Source organism: Pochonia chlamydosporia, chromosome 1 (assembly GCF_001653235.2).
Source record: "Pochonia chlamydosporia 170 chromosome 1, whole genome shotgun sequence".
Taxonomy (NCBI): Eukaryota; Fungi; Ascomycota; class Sordariomycetes; order Hypocreales; family Clavicipitaceae; genus Pochonia; species Pochonia chlamydosporia.
Genome location: NC_035790.1, coordinates 223,117 through 246,789, shown reverse-complemented (window position 1 = coordinate 246,789; position 23,673 = coordinate 223,117). Strand labels below are relative to the sequence as shown.

Below are 23,673 nucleotides of genomic sequence, written 5' to 3'. Positions count from 1 at the left end.
TAGTGATGACCTCGAGGGACTTGAATAAAGCCAAATGGAATACCATGTCACGGGTTAGACTTTGAGCATTGCACAAGAGTCTGTTTTGCCTCTAGCCTGGCCTATAGCAAACATACGAGAGACGTATAAGACGCCATTGTTCCCTCCTCCCAAACCTGTAGTTGTGTTCAGGGCAAACGGGGAATTGAAAGAAATTACCCGAAGGCCGGTATATTGCGGTATTCATCGCCCATTGCACACCTTGTACTTTTCAAAATGAAGACAGTCGCTGTTGCATTCGCAGCTGTGCTGGCCGCAAATGCACTGAGTCTTCGACTGCCCGACCATCAACTTTCAGCACTCAGTGGGCTGTTTACAAGACAAAGCAGCCGATGCGGCGTTGGCAATGGTGGAAATTCTTGCACCAAAGGATACTGCTGCTCTAAACAGGGGTAAGAAACTCGCCCAAGTATGATATCATGTTCTCTTGAAAACGACTGTTGACACTGGCCAAAACTCTACGGAGTAGATGGTGTGGGAAGGGTTATGAATTCTGCTCTTCGCCTGCTTGCCAAATAGATTTTAGCGATAGCTGTGATGGCAACATACGCCCAGACGGACCGGAAACGAAGAACGTCGACCGGACGAAGAAGGGCTCAATTCCATATGGAAAAGCAATCTACCACTGCGAACAGTATGGCGCTATTGCAGTGACATATGATGATGGCCCGTATGAGTATACCGCTGACCTGCTTGACTTGCTCAAAGTATGCACACGACTTGTGACTCTCCTTCCTCTCATATTACCAACCATATTTGCTTTGAAGCAATTGGATGTCGCCATATGCTAATGCTTTGCACAGAAATACAAAGCCAAGGCCACGTTCTTTGTAACTGGCCGAAACCTGGGCAAGGGTGCGATCAATGACCCCAAACTCCCTTGGCGGAACCTCATTAAGCGAATGGCATCTGAAGGTCACCAGATTGCCAGCCACACGTGGTCTCATCAGCGTCTACCTGAGATGAGCGATGCTCAGCTCAATAATCAAATTATATTCAACGAAGTCGCTTTGGCAGACATCCTTGGCTACTTCCCTACTTATATGCGGCCTCCTTACTCGGCAAGCAATGACAAGGTTGACCGGCGCCTGGCTGAACTGGGATACCATGTCACATACTTCAATCTTGATACAGAGGGATACCTGCACAACTCACCGAGTGAGATCCAGAAGTCCAAGGATATTTGGGACAAGAGTGTTGAGGGAAAAGACCCCCAGAAGACCAAGTGGTTGGATATTGAGCATGATCCTGTGTATCAATCTGTGTACAATTTGACGGAACACATGCTCAAGTCTTTGTTTAAGAACAATTTCAAGCCTGTTACGGTTGGAGAATGCTTAGGTGATCCAGAAGAGAATTGGTATAGGCGGGTCAATCGTGGTCGTGAAGAGCCGGTCGTGAAGAAACCGAAAAAGGACTTTTGTCCCAATTGATTGAGGTAGACTGCTGTGACGTGATGATCTGCCGACTGCGGTGGTCAAATCAAGGACAGATAATGGATATTAGTTTCTTTGTTTAACAACTCGTTCCTTTAGATTTGTCTAATTTTTCGTTTATTGGGTCGTTTGGGGCTGGGGCGCTTTCGAAAGTTGTCAGGCTGTTTGGCAAAGAGTAATGACACCCGGTGCGATACAAGAATTTTGTTGTACTCCATGGTCCACACAGGTACATGCGCAAACACCTCTTCGTCTATTGGACGCAATTCTATATCTAGGTAGTTGATCGCAAAGCCCCAAATCAATAATGGATCTCATAGTTTTTGCGGGAGGTGGCTTGCACTGTGCTTCGTGTTGAGGGGGAGGTCGAATCTCGCCCTGGCTTGGTTATGTGTCACTCTTGCTTTAATTAACACCCGAAGTCGGACACACCAGTTCGGGGCATTCTTCTCCGACCGAGATAACTATAAGAAACGTCTTGATTACGAGCCATTACGAGCCATTCCGAGCCTTGAACGTCTCTATCCGTTGAAACATTATCGTGTCCTACAGTTCGTATATTGTTAGGTATAGTATATTATAGCACAGGATGGGCAGCACGACTGAGCCGCATGTCGTCAATCTCCCGCAACTCTCGTGCGGGGACGCAGCAACGCTTTCAGGCGACGACCTCTTTACTATTGTTGAGTCATGGATCCGTGATTTTGACGAGGTATTGAAGGCTGGAAATTGGAACAGCTTACAATTGCTGATTCACCAAGAGGCGTGGATGCGTGATCTGCTTGGCTTGTCGTGGGATTTTCGAACCCTCAGCGGCCAGGACAAAATATTGCAATATTTCCAACAAAATCTCCGGTCTTCTGGTCTACAGAATCTTCGGCTACGGAGTTCAGGAGCCTTTCAACCCAAATTGAAGCAACTGCCCAGTGTGGAATGGGTTGAAGCTATGTTTGACTTTCAGACAGCCGTAGGGCTTGGCTCCGGTATACTTCGACTCGTAAAGGAAGCCTCTGATTGGAAATTGTTTATGATTAGTTTCATGTTGCAAAAGTTGAAGACATTTGATGAGACCACGCATTTTAATAGACCGCACGGAGGAAATAACTCCCTTGACGAGACGGGGAATTGGCAAGAACGACGTCAAAGACAGACACAGTTTTTGGATAAAGACCCTGCTGTTGTTGTTATTGGGGCGGGTATGCTTTGATCACTCTTTATTGATTCCATATGGGCTAACATGACAATAATGTAGGTCAGTCAGGATTAGATGTGGGCGCTCGACTTGGGCAACTAGGTGTATCGACTCTCATTGTTGACAAGAATGATCGAATCGGAGATAATTGGCGTAATAGGTACAGAGTACGCATGTTAAAACTTTTCTACCTTTGACTCTTCCGAGGCTGACTGCACCAGACCTTGGTTACACATGACCCCGTCCAATATACACACATGCCCTACATCCCTTTCCCATGCAGTTGGCCAATGTTCACGCCCAAGGACAAGCTCGCAGATTGGTTTGAAGCATATGCGAGCCTGATGGAACTCAATGTCTGGATGAAGACAACAATTGAAGCTGCATCTTTTGACGACGCAACCGGAACATGGACTTTAATTCTTCGACGAGGAGACGGCTCTACAAGAACGTTACACCCACGACATATTGTCTTTGCCACCGGCCATTCCGGAGAGGCACTCGTCCCATCATTCCCCGATCAAGATAAGTTCAAAGGAACCATTTATCACACCAGCGCCCACAACGATGCAAGTCATCATCCGGAAGTGGCTGGTAAAAAGGTCGTTGTTGTTGGTACTGGCAACAGCGGCCACGACATTTGCCAAAACTACTACGAGAATGGCGCAGACGTGACCATGCTGCAACGAAGTGGAACATACGTAATTACAGCCAAAAAGGGCGTGTTTATGCTCCACGCTGGCCTTTACGATGAGACTGGGCCTCCAACTGAGGATGCAGATATCTATGGACAGAGTATGCCTATCCCCGTGGCCTTTAACCTGAGCTCACTTCTAACCAAGAGCATTGCAACTACGGATAAGAATATTCTGGAAGGGCTGGCCAAGGCAGGGTTTGAGCTAGATTTCGGTCCCCAAGGCGCTGGTATTCTGAGGAAGTATCTCACGCGGGGAGGTGGCTACTACATAGACGTGGGATGCAGTCAACTCATTGCCGATGGCAAAGTCAAAGTCCGACAGAGTCGCGATGGCATCAGGGCTTTCGAAGAAGATGGCTTGATTCTGGCAGACGGAACAAAACTGCTAGCTGAAATAGTAGTCCTTGCTACTGGATATGACAACATGCGCACATCCGCCCGTAAGATTTTTGGCAACAGGGTTGCGGATCGGTTATATGATGTGTGGGATCTGAATGACGAAGGGGAATTGAATGCGGTAAGCCTAAATCCTAGACTTGTATCTTTATACATCATGTGAAGTGCTGACGCAGCCGTAGATGTGGCGATACAGCGGGCATCCCGGCTTTTGGTACATGGGCGGCAATTTGGCCCTGTGCCGGATTTACTCGCTGCTGTTGGGCCTGCAGATTAAAGCGTGCGAGGAAGGTCTGTATGTAACGCCTGAAACAGGATCAACATGAGGAAGGGGATGTGACCTGAAGAGGAGTACGCACCCTGAGAGATACATGGTGCTTGGAGTGCATTGCTTGCTACAGCGGAGGTCAGATGAGCTGCACAGTGATCGCCGCAACCGGCATTCTATGCGGCAATAAGGCAACATTGAAGCTGGCGTACGTTTCGGAGGGGGAAACATGCAAAAACCGGGAAAGGGGGGAAAGGTTGGAGTAAAAAATGCGTCGGCATGTTGGTGAACATGTAAAGCCGTATCTATTCGCGTTGACCTGGTCGCTCTTAGCATGGGCTTGCTTCGTCGCTGCGGTTCCAAAGGTTCACTAAATGCGCGAATATACGTAGTCCGATGTCTTGTGATGAATCAATAAAGAACATTGAATCCTTCTCTCATCAATCACTTTGGGGCTGGCCTATCTCACCAGACCAGACACCTCCATGTCTATCCCTCGAAACGACGTCCGTCTAAGTGGGTTCCGGCTTTGCTTGATTGACATGAGGTCCACTGCCGAATCGTCCCATTTGGGCAAATATTGCCCGGGAAATGCTGAAAAATGACCATTTTCGGAATGGTGTCATTTCGATAACGAAGTTCAAACCGAGACACTGCCAAAGTGATTAGGAGTAGGTGAGGAGATGTATAATTAGGCGTCTCGTACTGGTCGTGCAACTTCTTCTTCCGTACTGACCCTCTCGCAATCCAACCTTCAAAGTATTCTTAAAGTTTTCTTTCGCATATTGTTGGCAGATTAGCGGTTGTCATAACATTCAACGCAAAACCGATCACCTTCAAAATGAACCATTCCCAACCAGTGCGTGAATCTCGCGAGCTTCACCTCTACTATCGTGACGGCCACTCTCGCGTCGAAGTTACCGACTTTGACAAAAGGACTGTTCTTTACATTGCCTATCGCACGTCTTCTAAGCCGCATCTCACATTGTGTCGCGTGCCAATCAAGGACGAGCCAGAACGGCTCGTTGGCCAGGTGTCATATCACCACTTCAAATCTAAAATTGATCTGAACTGTGTCAAGATTCCTATCAATATGGAAAAAGCCGGTCTTATATCTAGCAATTTTGAAGTCCGTGGCCCAGGGATTCAATGGACATGGGAGCGAGATGGTGCCATGACGAGTAACTTGAAGCTGGCGGATGCCAATGCTGTTATTTTGGCGAATTTCGACAACGCGAGCTGGTCGGCGAGTAAACGAGGCAAAATTACAATCCACAACTGGCCACCACCGGAGGAGGTATTGGACGTCATTTTATTGACGGGCCTGGCCAAGATTGAGTACCAGAGAAGGGATCAGAAAACCGCCAGCAGCGCGGTAGCAGCAACCCCTAGGTAGTCAGCGCTTTTTTGTCATTATTCTTTGAAAGGGTCTTCATTAGGCTGCTATTGGTAGCCTCAAGTTCAAACAAGCAATTTTTAGAATGGTCTAGTTACGGAAATGTGCTCTAGCACTTCATCGGATCCCTGCAGATGCAAGAACCAGCAATGTCCAAAAGTCCTCCATCTTTGCCATCTGTCGTTTTGACCTCAGATGAAAACACTTGCGATTGCGCGTCACATCCTCCAATTTTCGCTTTCATCGCTATTATACAATTGTCTGCATTCACTAGGTCATAAGTTCTTATCCTCCTCCTTTGGCTTCCATGCCACAAAGGCAGAGCCATGCCCTTCGGTGACTTGCTTGGCCTTGTCACCGTCGCAGGAGTCCACCACCTTCTGACTGAAACTCTTGCCGCTGTCGTTGGGCAGGCCAAGTAGGTTGGACTTCCCCTGGGCACACTTGCTGCATTGGAATTGTTTCCCGCGATGCGGTTCGGCCCATTTTGCGTTGGCCGTGGTGAGCAAAAATGCGATGGCCAGCGTTTTCATTGCGGGAGCCAAAGTCGAGGCAAGTGATGACTATGTCGATTCTTGAACTGCTCAAGTCACCATGACCGCGGGGAGACTTATACCACTGCAACACAACCGGTACTCTAGAAAGGTACTGCCGAAGGTTTATGTTTGTGTTCATGCTCTCTTTCCGGTCCGGCAGTTGGATTTGCAAACCAAAAGCAGCCGAATCACAAATTGACGAATGGCATTGAACCTTGGTCTGTGAATAACGCACCAAGGCACCTTGGAGAATTCCGAACAAACGCCGTCCTTCTTGGTCCTCCTGCGAGTTGGTTAACAGTTCTATCACGTCAACAATGAAGAGTTTTATTTCCAGTGACCACTCATTGGCTTAGATGCGCCTGCTCTTGTGAATCTTGTTCTTGGAAAATTTCTTGCCATCATGGTGCGAGTGAGGGGGAGCTGCGGTTTGGTTGTGTTCATGGGTCTGAATTTTGCAGTGTCTGTGGAAGAAGTAGTCTCTCTGTCAAGGTGTATAGGTTGGCATAGATGTATGCGTATGCTCAGTTATTGCTTTTTCGCTCTGCAAAATGGGAATAGCTGATACTGTATAGATGAGATAGCCTTGGACTAGTATCCCAGCCTTGTAAGAGACTGTGCTGTAGCCGTTTCATGATTTCTCCCTGAAAGTTCTCCCAGAATGAGGCAGAGAAGCGCAAACTAGTCGCAAGGGCATCGGTGTTGAAGGTCCACATGATAATGAATGCAGGAGAGCCAGGGGCCAGATTGTGCACTATGAGAGCTTTGTGAATACAATCAACAATACCGAGTTGGCGTGAACGAAGCACGCAGCAATGACGCAGGCCGGCGATATTTCGGTGCAACACTGATTACTAGCTGCAAGGAACGGGCCAAGATTATTGCACTCAGAACACCGAACCGGCATGTTTTCTTGTTGCACATGAACTTTCTGTGTGACTGCGCGGTAAACAGTTCAATGAATATTAATCCGTGCGGTGCATGGATGAGTCTATGCGAGACAATTAGAGATTCTGCACAGTACGGTATTGGTCAGAGTGTAAGCTGAATCGTGGAACACTTAATGGTCCTTTCTCGGTGGCGAGAACTTAGCCTAACTTTCTGCTTAGCCTTCTTGACCAATTCTCATATGTGGTTGGTCCTGATATAAAGGTGATCGGTGTGTGTGACAAGGAACACCATCTCATCGTTCTATATCCCAAGCTGCATACTACTGAGCCGAACGGTGATGTACGGGGCAAGGGTCGTGCTTGGCACCATACGCCTAATACACCTCATCCAAGAAACTCACGCAGAAGGTTGGCCCATGGTCTATTGTACTTCTAAACGAGAGCAGTTTGGTGCCTCTAGACTATTGTTATTACCCACTCTACCGTCATTGCGCATTGTGTGCAAGCCACCAACTGACTCAGACAAGGATCGCGACCACGCATCTTAACGCCCTCGTGGCCAGAGCTCTCGAACATTTGTTACTGCATGCTGTACTCACAGAACCCCTGATATTCCTGGAAGTGATATCTTAGCGACCACACGGTTGGAGAGAAAGGATCGTAGAATAACCGATTGTGCCTAGTCGAGTGGAGCTATCTTGGTTCGCTGAAGTGATTATTGTCTATCGGCAGCAAATAGGCTATATCCAAGGCTCATGCGGCTAAGTCTAATAATTTAGAGCTAGTGTATATATAACTTAAAGAGTGATACGGGGCGAATTTGAGAGAAAAAATTATGCATTGTACCTACTGACCTTGCTTATGGACAGCTGCCGTCTGCTTATAGCATTTGGCGGTCGTTAAAATCACGCACAACAACAGAAGAGAAGGCAATATTAACAGCGACAAGTCTAGTAAATACTCTAAAACGACCGCGGTGGCTGTTGCGTCACAGCTTGTTAACCCTACCAAAAACGAAGTATCCTCTAGGGAGTTCAATCATGACACTCAAGAAACTGAAGTCTCTTCCACCGCCCATTGCCATTATCGGCATAGGCTTGCGACTCCCTGGTGGAGTTACAACCCCAGATGAGTTTTGGGATTTACTTATAAATAAGAGGGACGGCAAATGCAGAGTTCCAGCCGATCGGTACAACACGGACGCATTCTACAAAGAGGGTTCAGGGAGACAAAGAACGGCTACTGATTATGGATATTTTTTAGATTAGAGTTGGCCCACAACAACGCTTGCTGCTCGAAGTGGTTTAGGAATGTCTCGAAAGTGCTGGGCAAACATCCTTAAAGTGAACCGAAACTGGAGTTTATGTGGAGTCTTTGGCGAAGATTGGCATAATACCCTGCACAAAGACATTGAGGCATCGAGCGCTTACAGGGTTCTTTCTGCAAGTGATTTTGCTCTCGCGAATCGAATCTCATACGAGTACGACTTCCGCGGGGCCAAGGATAGAGCCGAAATAAGCCTGGTTGACGCATTTGCCAAAACTAACCCTCGCTGTTGTAGTATTACAGTTCGCACAGCCTGTTCTGCATCTCTGACCGGCCTCCATCTTGCTTGTCAGGCACTTTACAACGGAGACGGCTCAGCAGCATCGTGGCCGGATCCAGCATTATAATGAGCCGCGATATGACGATGGATATGTCACAACAGGGGGTACTAGCACCAGATGGCATTTGTAAGACTTTTGATGCAGCAGCAAACGGTTTTTCTCGAGGAGAGGCGATCAACGCAATTCTAATCAAGCCATTAGAAGATGCTATAAGACACAAAGATCCAATCAGAGCCGTCAATCGTGGGACAGCCATAAACTCGGATGGAAAGACATCCAGCATGGGTAACCCCAGCACGGAAGCACAGGAGCGAATGATTAGGCAGGTATATGATCATGCTGGAATTTACGACCTTACACAAACCCCGTTCATTGAGTGCCATGGCACTGGAACGGCGGTAGGTGATCCTCTGGAAACCGCTGTGGTGGCGAATGTGTTTGGAGAGAATGGTGTTTTTATTGGATCCGTAAGAAAGATTGAAAGTATATTAAAATCCATAGACAAGTTAACCAATCTACACGTCAAACCAAATGTTGGACATCGGGGGGCGGGGGTGCCTCTGGACTTACAAGTGTATTGAGACAGTTCTTGCTCTTGAACATCGGGTCATTCCACCTAATATCCATTTTACGACGCCCAACCCGAAAAGTATGGATAGATTATTAATCTCTTAATTTTACGGGAATAGGAAACAAAGAGACTGATCATGAGTATAGTTCCCTTTGAACAAGGCAAACTGCAGGTCCCAGTTACCCCAGTGCCTTGGCCAGAGGATCGTGCCGCTCGTGCCAGCGTGAGTTCGTTCGGTATTAGCGGGGCCAACGCACATGTATGTGGGCTAGCCGCTATTTTGTAAAATGCATACTAAACTCGGCGTATAAATAGGTCATCCTAGATTCTGCCTCGTCCTTCTTATTAGAGGCTGATCGCTTAGTCACCGAAGTCGAAAGCGGTTCTTCTGAGTGCGAGATTGTAGTGGCTGATGCAGTGGCATACAGTTGCCGAGCTAAGATGGTAACCAATGGTGAGTATGCTATAAACAACAAATCCCAAATGCAAATGAGGCTGCTTCCAATATCAGCAAATAACTCCAAGTCTTTGGAGATGAGGGGACATGACATGGAACGGGTTGTCGACGCAAAACACACAGCTCTGAACGACATTGCGCATACGCTGAGCATGCATGGAGTCTACCTCCCGTTCAGGACATTTGGCGTTGCTCAGAATGATGGAAAGCCTTTTAAATTCATGGAGGGTCAATCAGTTCGTGGTTCAACAAAAGCCTTTATAGTCTTCGTATTTACCGGTCAAGGCGCCCAATGGCAGGGAATGGGGAAGGAGCTCATACATGACTGTGATTCCTTTCGTCTAGACATCCAGGAAATGGACAAAGTGTTACAAGCTCTGCCAGAGCCGCTACAATGGTCCAGAGAATGTTTGTCAATTCATGCCCCAAGCAAGTAACGAAACGAAGAGAAGCTGAAACAGTATTGTCCAGAAATACTATGTTCGGAGCAGAAGTCGGAGTTAATTGGCAGAGCAGAATTCGCTCAGCCTATCTCGACTGCTGTCCAAATTGCTTTAGTCAACCTATTCTTTCATTAAGGCATCAGACCTGCCGCAGTCGTTGGGCAGTCTAGCGGCGAAATTGCTGCAGCATTTGCGTCTGGAGCTCTGCTAATGAAAGAAGCTATTACGTGTGCATACTTTCGAGGATTGGTTATGCGCAACCATACACAGCTTGGCGCCATGGCAGCAATTGGAATGGGGGCTGAGAGTGTGTCCTTATATCTTGTGCCAGGTGTTCAAGTCGCTTGTGAGAACAGCTCCAAAAGCGTAACAATTTCCGGTGACGTCGACGCCGTAGAAGAAGTTGAAGTAGCAATTCGCAAAGCGAACCAGATGTCTTCCTCAGAAGACTGCGAGTCGACAAGGCATACTACTCACGTAAGTTATCCAAAATACGGATACATATAAATTAACCCACGCTACCCAACTTTACTCACGCTATTGCAAATCACATGAAAGGCATTGGTGAGGCATATGCGTCGCTGTTGCGGTCTTTCATTCAACCCAAATCCCTAGATGTGGTATTTTTCTCCACAGTTCTGGGACAGAAAACTACCACCTCTATCAATCTAGACGCAGAATATTGGAGAAACAATTTGGAGTCCCCAGTCCGATTGTTTCAAGCCGTAAAGGCGCTTTTGGCTGATGGGAAAGGTTCAAGCATCTTCCTGGAAATTGGGCCACATGCTACACTTCAAGCCCCCTTACGTCGGATATTCCAGAAAAATGGTAACAAGGAGCCTCCAAAATATGCATCAGCACTTTTGCGAGGGAAAAATTCACTAGAGACAGTCTTGAACGCGGTGGGCCAATTGTTCGTTTACGGATATCCCGTGCACTTCGCCTCCATCAACCCAGTAAGCACGACGGTGACCAATCTCCCAACCTACCCCTGGGACCACAGTGCAGAGGTTTGGAAAGAGAGTCGTGTGGCCAAAGCATGGAGATTTAGAAAGCATGGGAATCACGAGCTGCTCGGCTCGAGCTGCTTGGAGTCTAGCGAGACACATCTTTCTTGGAGGAACATGCTTCAGGTCCACGACGTGCCGTGGCTTGCTGATCACCGCGTTATGAACAACATCGTGGTACCATGTGCCGCATACTTAGCCATGATGGGAGAAGCCGTGAGGCAGGTTCGAGACAGTCACGCTTATGAGGTGCGAAATCTCATCATCATGGCCGCCTTGATGCTACCTGACACGGAGACGGTTGAGCTTATGACGACGATGAAACCGTCAAAGTTAACCCAACTAACGAACTCTTCTTGGTACGACTTTACTATCTCCTCTTTTAACGGCAAAGTATGGGTGGAACGCTGCGTTGAGCAAGCGAGAGAAATGAACCACGCAGCTATAGAGAGTTGCCCTCATCCAATTGAACCTCAAGCACGGCATTGTCCAACGGAGACGTTTTACACGCAAATGCAAAATCTCGGGCTTACGTATGGTCCGAGTTTTCGTGGTCTCAAACATATCACTGTCCACACAGAAACAGGCACTGCAGCTGCGACCTTCCAGAACCTTGGCTTCGATGCAATGGCCTATGCCATCCATCTTACAACTATCGACCTTTGTCTTCGATTGTACGGAATATCTGCATACAATGGCTTGACTCGCAAAGCTGAATCTCTTTCCTTGCCAGTTGAGGTCAAATACGCTGCTATTATGCCAAATGGGCCAGGGGAACTACTTGCAGAGAGCAGGATCTAGCGAAGTGCTTCTGGCACTCTCAGTGATCAGGTGTGGGTGACCGCCGAAGAAGACAAGGTGGTTATGAAAGTCGACACCAAATATATCCCGTTTGTAGCTGATGATGGGTCCGCTAACAATACGCATCTCCATGCCGCTCGACTCGTCTGGCGTCCAGATATCGACTTCCTACCTGCAACTGAGTTGTTGGCATCGGGTGTCTCCAAGAGGGACTTGATGTGCAAGTTGGAGAGATGCACCGCGCTTTGATTTCTCGCATTTTTGCACGCGACCTCTGATTTGGAATTAAATGGACATGGCCACTGGGACAAGTATGTAGCCTGGCTGAAGTTGCAGAAAAAGGCTGTGCTTAGTGGCGCGTGGCAGAAAAGCGTGCCGGTGCTGCAGAATGAGCGGCTTTCAAACCTGATTGTGTAATTGCGGAGCTCGAAGCGAAAATGATTGAACTAGAGTCGGGAAGCGATAAGATTATTCATCCATTTATCAATGTGTTGCGCTAGTTGTCACAGCCGCAGACGGCGCGAGCCTTGTGCCAGGGTACATCAACTGCACTGGACTTTGGTATAGATGAAGCATTGTCCCATCTTTACGACCAGTTGGATCAATCCATCGAAGCTGGCGAGTATTTCTGCTTGTGCAGCCACTCACAGCTAACCTTACACGTCCTACATATCGGCGGGAAAGCTAGAGGTCTTGGTGAGAAGATCCTCGAAGCAATCCTATCACCTGAAGGAGTCCCTATGTATTCTGAATATGTCTTTACGGACAGATCGCCAGAGTTGCTATCACGGATGCAGCAGAGATTCCAAAATTCCAGGGGGATAAAATACAAGACCTTTCACGTGGACAAGAGCCCAATAGAAAAAGGCTTCGTGCCGGGATATTTTGATCTCATTATTGCACCCAGAGTACGTCCAAACCAGAGTCAAGTTTCATCCAACCGCTTCATCTCGCAAACATCTTACACTAGCTTTTAGGTGCTTTGCGCATCGCCCTCCATTTCCAAAACTCTGCAGAGCATTCGATCATTGTTACGTCCAGGGGGGAGACTTTACATTCAGGAACCGGTTTATCGTGAGTAATTCCTACACCCGACAACAATACGCAAAAGTCAGCTAACAGTGCCAAACTGCAGCCTCCCCTTGGAGGGTCGTAGAATTTATCGAGGTTTGTGGCTATATGCTTTGGACCTGGTGCCGACCCCTGGCGGCTAATGCATCTTTGTCTTCTAGGGATTAACTCCCACGTGGTGGACCGAACGACTTGACAACCGGCCTAGCGTCCCGTATATATCCCTGGATAGATGGGACACTAAGCTTCGAGAAGCTGGGTTTTATGGTACTGAAGCTGCTGTGTTAGATGACAAAATTAACTGGCATTTCGGCGTGTCAATTATCTCGAGAGCGATTGAACCGAGACAAAAGCCAAAATCGGTAACCCTGCTCTTCTATCGTACCATACAGCCGTTCGCGAATCGTATAGCTAACTGCCTAGAACAGGCCGGCACTACGGTGTTTTGGAGCGATATTAGTGATGGAAGCCCAATCCCAAAGCAAGATGTTATTTCCATGATTGAGCTAGAAACACCTCTCTTTTACGAAATGTCTCAAGAAGCATATGAAAGCTTTATCGGATACCTGTCCAAGGTTAAATCTGGGGATTTGTGGCTAACGAGGTCGGCTTAAATTGGTTGCACCGAGCCTGGTTTTAGGATGAGTATCGGTTTGACTCGGACAATTCGGTTAGAACTCTCCTTGCAAATCTGGACCGTCGAGTTGCAGGATCTAGATGTTGTTGCCATGGATCACGTTCTATCAATCTTCGAAAAATTTATTAATCGGCCACCCTAAGGCCTAGCGTGGACGCAGGGTATTCAATCAGAGATGGCATGGTGTATACGAGTCGTTACCATTGGGCCGACCTGCCAACAGAGTTGCAATCAAATATCGGAAATGAAGGTCCAAAGCATCTTTTAATTGGACAATATGGGATGACGGACTCCTTAAATTGGGTTCAGAAACCAGCAACAACCCTCCAACCTCATGAAGTGAAGGTTCAGGTTTGGAGTGTTGGATTGAACTTCAAGGTATGCTTTCAGCTCCTACTAACTAAAATTTTATGGCGAATGGGCCTAATAAGCTTTTTTAGGACGTTATGATTGCTATGGGACTTGTCGAAGGCGGAAAAGACGTGCTCAGCTTGGAAGCGTCAGGCACCATCATTCAAGCTGGCTTAGATGTCCATCACCTAAAACCCGGTGATCGGGTAATAACCACATGTGCCGGTTTATTCGCGACTAGAATGGTGGTACCTGGACAATGTCGCTCCTCTACCCCCTAGCATGAGTTTTGAAGAAGCAGCAACCCTGCCTGTGGTGTACATGACTGTACTGCACTTATTTTTTAATGTCGCAAATCTGCAGAAAGGACAAGTATAAAATTGGAAGTCACGAAATTTGGTAATTTAGACGCTAACTGGCTTGTTAAGTCTCTTCTCATTCATTCCGCAACTGGAGGCGTCGGACAAGCAGCAATTAATGTTGCCAAGATGGTAGGAGCGAAAGTACGTATCTCGCCCTATTTTGCGAGAAATAAATTTTAACGCGCCATGGCTAATTATGTGTGTTCTCCACGGTATTAGATCTACACCACAGTTGGCAATAACGAGAAGGCTAAGTGGCTTGTCCAAGTACACGGTATACCCCGAGAAAGAATCTTCAACTCTCGAAGCAGTCCTTCCGTGAAGACATCATGAGAGTCACAAGCGGCAGAGGTGTTGACGTCGTGTCAAACTCACCCTCAGGGGAACTACTTCATGCTTCGTGGGATTGTGTTGCCAAGTATGGCAAAACGTTAGAATTTGGTAAGCGTGACATTCTCGAGAGCGGTCAGCTTGCTCTCAATCCATTCCTGGGGAATAGGACCTTTCATGAAATTGATCTTAAGGGTCTCTACCGCGACAAACCCGATGATATCCAAGGGTAAGACATGACCTACTTTCTTACCACGCCTGCTAGAATGACAGAAGCTCTAATATGATACAGATTAATCACTCGGGTTATTCAGCCGTGTGAACAAGGGTTCCTAAAGCCAATTACCCCAATCCACTTCTTGGCAGCGACACAGCGAGCAGATGCGTTCTGTTTTATGAAGAAAGGGCAACATATCGGCAAAATTGTGATTAACATGCCACAAGAGAGTGCAGAGATCAAGTCTACCCTAGTAGTCCAAAGGACAAGTTTTTCTAACTCGTCAACATACATGATGATTGGAGGTTTTGTGGGCATTAGGCGAGGTATAACTTGATGGATAATCGAGCCTGGGGCAAGAAGATTCATCGTCTTGTCGAGATCGGTTGGTTTAACATCCGAGCACTACAAATTTATTCATGAAATGGAAACCCAAGGCTGTCATGTCACAGCTGTAGCAGGCAATATGGGAGACGAAAACGATGTCAAACGGGCGGTAGCAGCCGCACCTACGCCAATTGCTGGTGTACTTCAGATGTCTATGGAGCTAAGAGATCGCAATATTTTGCGTATATCTTTTGAGGACTGGCAGGCAGCAACTCTTCCCAAGGTCGCTGGGACGTGGAACCTTCACAATGCCCTGTTGGATGCGGATTTGGACTTCTTCATTCTGTTGGGCTCTATATCAGGTGCTATAGGGCACCCCGGCCAGGCTAATTACGCATCTGCCAACACATTTATGAGTTCTTTTGTTCAATATCGACACGGTCTAGGACTACCTTGCTTAATCTCTTAGATATTAGTGCTATTAAAGATGTCAGCTATTTGGCTAATAAGCCGGCAAAATTAAAACAATACCGTGCTTCTGGGCTATATTTAGTTTAGGAGAGGCAAATTCTCGATATCGCAAGATAGCTACGGATTCTGAGGGATTGAAGGCCACAAATGATTGAATTGAATTATTTCTACTTGACTGACTGACTGACTGACTGAAAAGCCGAGAAAAGGGTGGGTTGAAAAAAAAAAGGATAAAAAGAAAGGAAAGTTAACTCTTCTCTTGTCGACAAAGCAAGTCTTCAATATGTAGCTTACTTTGGTTAGAGGTTAGACAATGTAATAATGGCTGGGCTAGTCTGCGTTTCTGTTGCCGTTAAAAGACTCCCAAGCCGCATGCTAAGACCCATTTACCGCCGTCTTTAGGGGGACAGGCCTTGCAAGCGCGCTGTTCCTCCGCTATGGTATTGTTGATTTTTTGGAGCGCACCAGCGACGTCACGCCAGTTGGGCTGACGTTGCTGTTCCCTAGCAATGATTATATCCGTGTAGCACACTTCGTCTTCCCGAGGAAGCGAATTCTGAAACAAGTCCCTGCGGACCGAGTTTGCGATGCCAACCGCCTGATTAACATCGGCTTGGTCTACGGGGATAACTTTTGCTGTAATGGAAGTGACAGTGGCCCAGTGTTCGTTTCTTGGTAGCTGCACATCGCGCAGGAACTCCTTGGCCAGTTTGATCGACTCAGCTTCCGTCATTTCGCCCTTCTCAGCGTCCGAGAATGCCCCGTCGGCCATAAACTTAGCGGCCGTGGTGATATCCTTCCAACTGACCTGGTGGCCGCCATCATTCACCCGTTTCTGAACCTCTTTCTTATGAAGATCGAGGGCGCGGGCTGCGTTTTGCATTCTAGCCCTGACCTGCTCATATGTGGGTATAGCAGCAAGCTCGGCATCGCTTGGGAATCGCTCCTCACAGGTGCCTTGACGCTCGCGGTCATATGGCGTCTCACCCCCTTGCAGGAATCGAGCCGTCTTGCATAAGAATCGCATCCAGGCGCGCTTACGCCAGTTCCCTGCGGGATGCTCCTTTACGTTGCGGTCGTAGCAAGGTGCCGGCCTGCCAGTACCAGGAATCTCAAACTGGCCCAGAAAGTTGTTGCAGGGCTCAGGCAAGTCAATAGACCGGTTATCGCCCATTGATTGGAGTGCAACTTTGCCGCACTCGAGTAACTCGTCTGTCTTTTTACCCTCAGCAACACAATTTGCGATGCCGAAAAGCCAGGTAAACACCACAGTCGCTGGTCGACCAGGTGTTGAGTCTAATGATTTTAATACTCTTGTTCCGGCTTTCGTGCCTAACTTCCTGGCTTGAGATGCTGTGACTGGTAGTTTCGAATTGTAAAAGTCTTTAACTTTCTTGGCCTGGCCAGCCACACTAAGCAGCGCGATCAAGTTGGTTTGTTCTTCTTTATCAAAAGTGGGAAAGACCTCAGTATCGGTAGCAATTGGATTGCTGCCCTTGTTTGTTACGGGCGGAAGGGGTGTTTTGTTTTCGAATTCATACGGAGTCTTTGCCGAGCCACAGTTGATGAACTCGTCCGTCGCATCCTTCGCAGCGCCTAGAAGCTTCGCACCATAAGGCCCCACAAGCTCAACAGAGAATTCCAAAGGCTGATCCGTATGAAGATAGAGTATTCGGATTGGGATTTGTTGAGAGTCCTTGGCTTCGAAGGATTGAGTGAACGTGACTCCCGGTGTATCCACAACCACGTCGGCCGTGTCCAGGCCAAAGCCTGATCCCGCTCTCTGCTTAAACCAAACATACATAGTGCCAGTAGCCTGAAATCTGAACTCGTAATGATTCCCAGGGCTATTCGTTCTCATAACAAAGTATCCAGTATAGTGCAAAGCCGAGTACGGCACGAAGTTCCTTGTGGATATCCCGTCGTATATCCCTGGCCCTCGAGGGTTAAGGGTAACGCCAGACCAGCGAGCTGGTCTAGCAAGGGCTGCCGAGGGATTTATCAAGAGTGTCCGGCCGGTAGGGGATTTGACAAAACTCGGCCTGTCAAGTTCGTGTAGTGTCCATTTTAAGCCGTTGGAACAGCTTGTCAAGTCTTCTGGATTGGGCGTGTTTGGCAGCACAGCCGCGACATGCGCTATCGCCAAGCTTAGGAGGGCGGTAATCTTCATACTTGGTTGAAGAAATTGCTAGGAAAGAATGCTAAGGAACTCTGTGGGAAAGGGGATAAAGATAGCGTGTAGCAAAGCCGGACTTGGGGCGCTCTTTTATAATAAATCATCAAGGCATTGGGAGATGTTGTGCGTACATCATCGTCCGCCATTCTGCCACGTTTGCTTACTATTATTGCTAGTATGTATATTGCTTAAGTCGCTGAGTGGGGTGATATTGGAACCCTTACATAGTAGCGGAGATGAATCCTAAACGGTATTCTGTTCGACCATGTACAGAAACCAACGAAGTACCACCAGAATAGTACTCCTATACCGCAACTAACAGCTAAAAACGGCCCCGCGCCCAATAGCCTAATACACATGGTACAAGCAACAATATCCAATCCATGTCTTGATACCATGTCTTGATTCGATGTACCTAGATGGACCATGCCTCTTTGGCATACCGCTGGGGTGCTAAATCAATATTACCTAGACGTATTCCAAGGTATTGGCATGCAACTAGTGACAGTAGTCGTTGTATTTAACTACTTGCTCATACAAAGTAGTCAAAGACTATTCCACCCTTGCATAATGGAAGCCAGCATTCCACGTGTCGCAACTCGCTAACTTCAAGGCCCTCGTCCAAATCTGTTACGTGACGGCCACATTTCTTGCGTCATCCTATTCTTGGTATAGCTCTAATAGCCATCTGTTTTGTAGAGAATCGAGCGAAACCTGTGTGTAATTGAACTCTACAGGGCCTTCCATGTAGCGGTATAAGCGAGTAATCGAAAACTGGCTAGGCGACTATGAACAAGTTTCTAAAGCTAACATCCTGTGCATTGTGGCTTATTATAGAAGGCACTATTACATAGAGTAGGTTACTAAATCTTCTCTGCTGGTAGCATCCAGCCGCTAACCGAGAAAGCTATTTGCCCCTTGCCTAAGGTTATAATTCCAGCTTAGAGTCGGTATTGCCGAATAGATTAGGTGGTTGATCGGAAGGGGAAAGCTGTCTATTTCGGCGTGAAAGGTTCAGACCGTGCAACCAGACGTCTAAAATTGATTGGCGCGGCTGGGACCCGTCCGAAAGAAAAACCAGGGGTTCTAAATAGTGGCGTTGTGAGGCCGAGCTTGTCAGACTTATATTTATTAGTTTTTGTGACTCTTAACCCTCTCCCGCCTTGCTTTCCACCGCTGCATTTACGTGATAGTATGCAGCCTGGGGCTATTAGTAATAATAATGCCGCTAAATACAGTATATCACATCTCTAACCACTAGCACCTCCGCAACTGCAAACAGCCTGTCATCAAAATCAAGTCTACGCGAACTGGCTAAGGCGTGGAGGGGGTAATAATGACGAGGCAGATAGTTTATGCCCTTAGCTTTGCATCCATTTAGGGGCGAGAGTTATGTTAGCAGATAATATCTAGGCTGAGAAAGGCTTGATAAACGGGGTCTATCGGGACGGTAAGAGATATCGTTTGGAACGAGTGTCAAGATTCTACCAAAGACATGCTAACTGCCGTTATGATAGAAGTTAATAATTACGACGGACCGAAGTTTCCCGGCACTAACTGCATTGCTATCTTCCCTGTCACCAGGCGATTCGAAAACAAAAAACTCGACTGTTCGCTCGCGCCAACTTGCCCCTTCGCCCTGCATCGCTATCGCAGTACACAAAACACAAGGGTTAAGGATGGAACAAGTAGGTCAAAATATTAAGTAAAGTGGGGAAGCTAGTAGAACTCAATATATATATATGCCTATAATCTGCGAAGAAAGGGGAGAAAGAGACAACTTTCGTCGTTTAACGACCATAGACCGCTACCGAGCCGAGTTAAGTGAGCTTGACGGCAACGGCTCCGTCTGAGATTCCCGTGCTGCTGGAGTTAATAACAACAGATTCAAGAAGCATGTGCCTAATGCTCTCAGACGCGTCAATTTGGTTCTGGAGTCCCAAAGTCTCCCCGGAACCAACGTCGGTGTTTCTGCAAATATTAGTTTGCCGCCCATGGTCGCATGGTGCACTCGACACAGCCAACTCCCGACTCATCTGATATTGTCGCGTTTCGCTGGCAAGTGTAACTCGCGACGCGAGTATATCGATACTACACGCAGTTGTCAATACAATGGACAATTAACACGGGAAAGCGGCAAAAGTATTCAGGTCCACGCACTACATGACTATTGGAAACATCATCTCCAACGTCGCGACAAAGCGGTCAAACTGCCCTGCAACGGTAGTTGCGCTCTGCGCTGTCACCTGGAACGAATAAGTAACAGCGCGCGATATGCCAATCAGACACAGCATCGCGACGCGGATCTCAGTGCTTCTCATCAGATACTTGTATGTCTCCTTACGTAAGGCTGCTCCAAGGGTTATGCGGAACGCGAAGCCAAATTGCCTTAGCAGCAGCGCGGCACTAAGGCACTCGACTACAGCAATGCCACTAAAGTAACCAATATGTAGATGCCCAATAAGGACGAGAAGATTGTTATCCGAAACTATTAAAAGGTACCGTACGCGGAGACAGAGTATAGTGAGTCTGAAGCCTGTGATAACAACGATAAGGGTCCAGTAGCAAGCCTGGAAGCGGCGGCATGTCTTGTGATCGAGGATAGCGACAAGGATAACGTAGCTGTAAAAGGAAAGACCGGCTTCCTCAATCTGTTGAGTCGTCTAGACGTTAGCGGAGATGTTTGTTGCGGTGTCTTCGAGGGCATAGGAGCGAGATTCACCAGCCAGCTCAAGTCAGCAACTGCAGATGCTGCAACCCTCCCAGCAAGATGATAGTTGGAGTAAAACCCATAGTAACACAACCCGTTGGCAAGTGCACCTGCTGCCGAGATGACTATGGGCACAAACAAAATGCGGCAAAACCCCGTGATTCCGAGTATCATAAGGCCGTTGAGGAGATTGGCTAATCCTATCGTGCTAAGGATCGCCCAGCTTAGCTCAAAGTACAATAGAGGCGTGTCTTTGGACATAGTGTGCGCCTGCAGAGAAAGACACGGCTTATATATCTAGAGATATTGCGGTATATTCCATGGACAGAAGGGTTCAATTATCAGAGGCCGAGAACCTAGGTTTATAATTAATTGGAGTAAAAGGGCCATTGAGGTCAGGCCATTCCTTCCATCAACAACCATAATGCACGTCGAATAAAGGGATCACTCCACGCCAACGCCTCCAAAGATCGTGAAACGAAAGGGATGTTAACCACGCATGGTCTTCCTGGACATATTGCCGTGGGAGATGATGCAGTAATTTCGCTGCTTCAGGTGTGGCTGGAGCAAAGTCAATATTTGTGGCAGGTCGTTTTCACACCAACTTCGGCATCTATACTTACGGTTTTAACTGTAGTAGATTTCTAAATTTAGCTTGTGTTGTGTGTTCCTGTTCTACTCCATGCCTTTTGTTTGATCATGCTAGCTTTCTCAACTTTTCTGTACGTAATTTGGTAAGGCGCACCAGGCATTAGCCTATTTGGCACTCCCAATAAGTCAATCAGAAAGACACGACGGTGCCCATGTAGTAGGTAGTTACAGCTAAGGCAACATGACGGTCTCAGAAGGCTTTGGGTCAGCCTTTGTTCGAGTACATGCAGATCCGAGGTGAAGATGTCCCAAAGACGAGGATGGCTAGTGTAGTCTCGGCACTCGCATTTCCAGCATTTGTCCCCTTAAAATTATGTCGCACAAGTGCTTACTATTCGGTGTATATTTAATAATTACTTGCATTTTCTACGGCGTTTTGTTCGATGCTGAGTGGAATTACCCCTGCTGTATTCTATACAAGCCAAGATTAAACGAATTATTCACTGCAACGTAGTCCGAGAACGTGGTGTCTGATATCGCCGTGCCACACCAAAATGGCGACTCAATTACATTGCACTTAGATCCTCTTTATCTGCCACGCAATTTTAGAACGCTTTCTTGGTCGGATGGATGTGCTGTGGACACCAACGAGAGGCATGGAGCTCTCGCGCCGCTGTGGCCCGTGTAGTTATACTACTTCTCAAGTATTTAATGCCCCTGGCGATTCACCGTTATAACAGGCCTGTCTAGCCTGTCTAACTTGCACGCGTAGACCGTGAGCTTTGTCGGGTCGTGGCGGTGCCAAGCTTCGCTAGTTGCCAACCAGACTATTTGAGACGTTCGACCGTGACTCGCTAAGCGAGGCGGCAAGGCCGCATTGGAAAAGAACAACGGAACAGCCGAGAGTCCGATCATAGACCATCTCAGTCCTACACAGGCCGTTCACACGTCTTGTCATACCACAAGCTACCGGTCAATAGCTTGCAATAGTTGCAATCCCAGGCCGTGCATGCCAAAAGCTTGTGTAAGATGGTTATCGCTACGACCTGTAGGCGTAAGCGGGATTCCGGCAGGGCAATCGTCGTGTTAGGATATCCTTCATCAAAAATACTGTGTAAGCATCTGCAATTATGCTAGATTTGAGCCGTCTGTAAAGCTCGCACCAACATATCTGCGCCGTACCAGGCGAACAGATCCGATTTACGAGCTGAGAGACCGCTGTTTCACCATTGACATTATTTCTAGCCAAGATGTTGACTTGTATTATATGGTGCCATGCGTTTGCAGCCATTAGAGCTCAGAGATAGCCCAATGCTGCGGGATGTCTCAAGGGTAGTCCTATTTGCCAAGACTAAGCCTTCTTGTAGTTGTTTTGATGTTGCATTTTGGTCTAATGGCGACGCCACATGGCGGTAGCAGTAGGATAGTAGGCCATTTAATGACGTATGCTTATTAGCCGAGAACACGGACTTTTGATGCAAAATACCAGCTTCCTGGAGACGAGAAAAAACGCAAGTCAAGTTACCGGTTGCTACCAGAGTCAAGGTTAAGCCACTGCCGGTTGGGAAACAATAGATCCCATTAAGAACACCATGTCGAAAATTAGGGTAGCTTGGTGTGTTTGCTACTACATCCCCCTGTATTACGCCTTGAGGTAAGTAGGAGGGCCTGAAAGATGAAAGTAGCAATCATAGTAGCCAACCTTTTAATACAAGAATCTTGTCATTATCTACATTGTGGATAGTTTTGTAGAAACTCAGTTTTTAAACTGTAGTTACCTGTTGGAGCTAGACAGACGAAGGCCGACCACTATCCTTTTATCTGCCTTGGACACCCCCTCCTCCCCCACCCTACCTTCTTTTTTTTTGTTAATTATTGCGGCGTATATCTCCTGGCTGGATATATTGCGTAAATGCTCCATTAGAGTAAGCAATCCTTCCCTTGTACTTTATCTGAAGCTCTAGGGAATCACTGAAGCTTTTGCAACCGACCAGCCTATCAAACAAATTCAGTCAATATGGAAACAAGGGGTCGGTAAAGGCCTCACAAAGCAACTGATTTACCTATTAGTGGAACTGGAAATCAGATTGCCAAATTCCCATCGACTTTTATCTGTGGTATATGCTTAACAAGTTTCACAGGGCATAGGAGTTGTGCTCTCACGTCACACCCCATTGCAACGAGCAGCCGTTTCTATGTGCAGTCTGTCAGAGATCTTCCATCTCAAATGCGCTCAAAAGCGGGACGAAACATTAGAGTATCAAGGGAGGTGCAACCTGTCACTTTGACGCCGAAATTGGCGGTCATGGAAGCTGCGGACGGAAGTTTGCTTAACGAGACAAAATAATCCCCCAGTGACAAACACAATGTGCATCTGGGTGAGCGTGCATTAGATTAGTTGTGAATACGACAAGAGGAGAGACGATAATAGAGGTCCTGGAGATTCTACCGCCAACCACTATGCTACCGATTAAAGTGGAACGAATGGCAAATCTTCGTCTACCAGAGGAAAGATTCTATATATATCTTTACGCTACTGAGATAGTTAGTTCTATAAGAGCCTCATCGCAGATCACAGATGGCGACGTAATAAGCTATACATCGTCACAAACTACCTTTTGGTGTAGCCCAGGTGCTCAGCATGAGATTCGACCTAGTTCAACTTACTTAACTTGGCGGGCTGCATATGGCCGA

At 47.3% G+C, this 23,673-nt stretch overlaps 4 protein-coding genes across 4 annotated transcripts; 3 read left to right on the top strand and 1 right to left on the bottom strand.

Moving 5' to 3' along the window:
- Nucleotides 1–2,064: 2,064 nt before the first annotated feature.
- Nucleotides 2,065–4,086, top strand: VFPPC_00012 (FAD dependent oxidoreductase; the record flags this gene model as incomplete). Its single annotated transcript, XM_018280115.1, has 4 exons — nucleotides 2,065–2,671; nucleotides 2,728–2,834; nucleotides 2,889–3,881; nucleotides 3,943–4,086. 4 exons carry the CDS (start codon nucleotides 2,065–2,067, stop codon nucleotides 4,084–4,086), a joined length of 1,851 nt encoding a protein of 616 aa, XP_018148018.1.
- A 783-nt stretch (nucleotides 4,087–4,869) lies between these two features.
- VFPPC_12676 (hypothetical protein) lies at nucleotides 4,870–5,424 on the top strand (the record flags this gene model as incomplete). Its single annotated transcript, XM_018290453.1, has 1 exon — nucleotides 4,870–5,424. One exon carries the CDS (start codon nucleotides 4,870–4,872, stop codon nucleotides 5,422–5,424), a length of 555 nt encoding a protein of 184 aa, XP_018148017.1.
- A 9,062-nt stretch (nucleotides 5,425–14,486) lies between these two features.
- Nucleotides 14,487–15,500, top strand: VFPPC_15047 (thiolase-like protein; the record flags this gene model as incomplete). Its single annotated transcript, XM_018292800.1, has 3 exons — nucleotides 14,487–14,716; nucleotides 14,780–15,030; nucleotides 15,157–15,500. The coding sequence occupies 3 exons, from the start codon at nucleotides 14,487–14,489 to the stop codon at nucleotides 15,498–15,500; spliced, it is 825 nt and encodes a 274-aa protein (XP_018148016.1).
- A 354-nt stretch (nucleotides 15,501–15,854) lies between these two features.
- VFPPC_12675 (hypothetical protein) lies at nucleotides 15,855–17,672 on the bottom strand (the record flags this gene model as incomplete). The annotated part of the gene is made up of 1 exon (XM_018290452.1): nucleotides 15,855–17,672. The coding sequence occupies one exon, from the start codon at nucleotides 17,670–17,672 to the stop codon at nucleotides 15,855–15,857; it is 1,818 nt and encodes a 605-aa protein (XP_018148015.1).
- Between the last annotated feature and the right edge of the window lie 6,001 nt (nucleotides 17,673–23,673).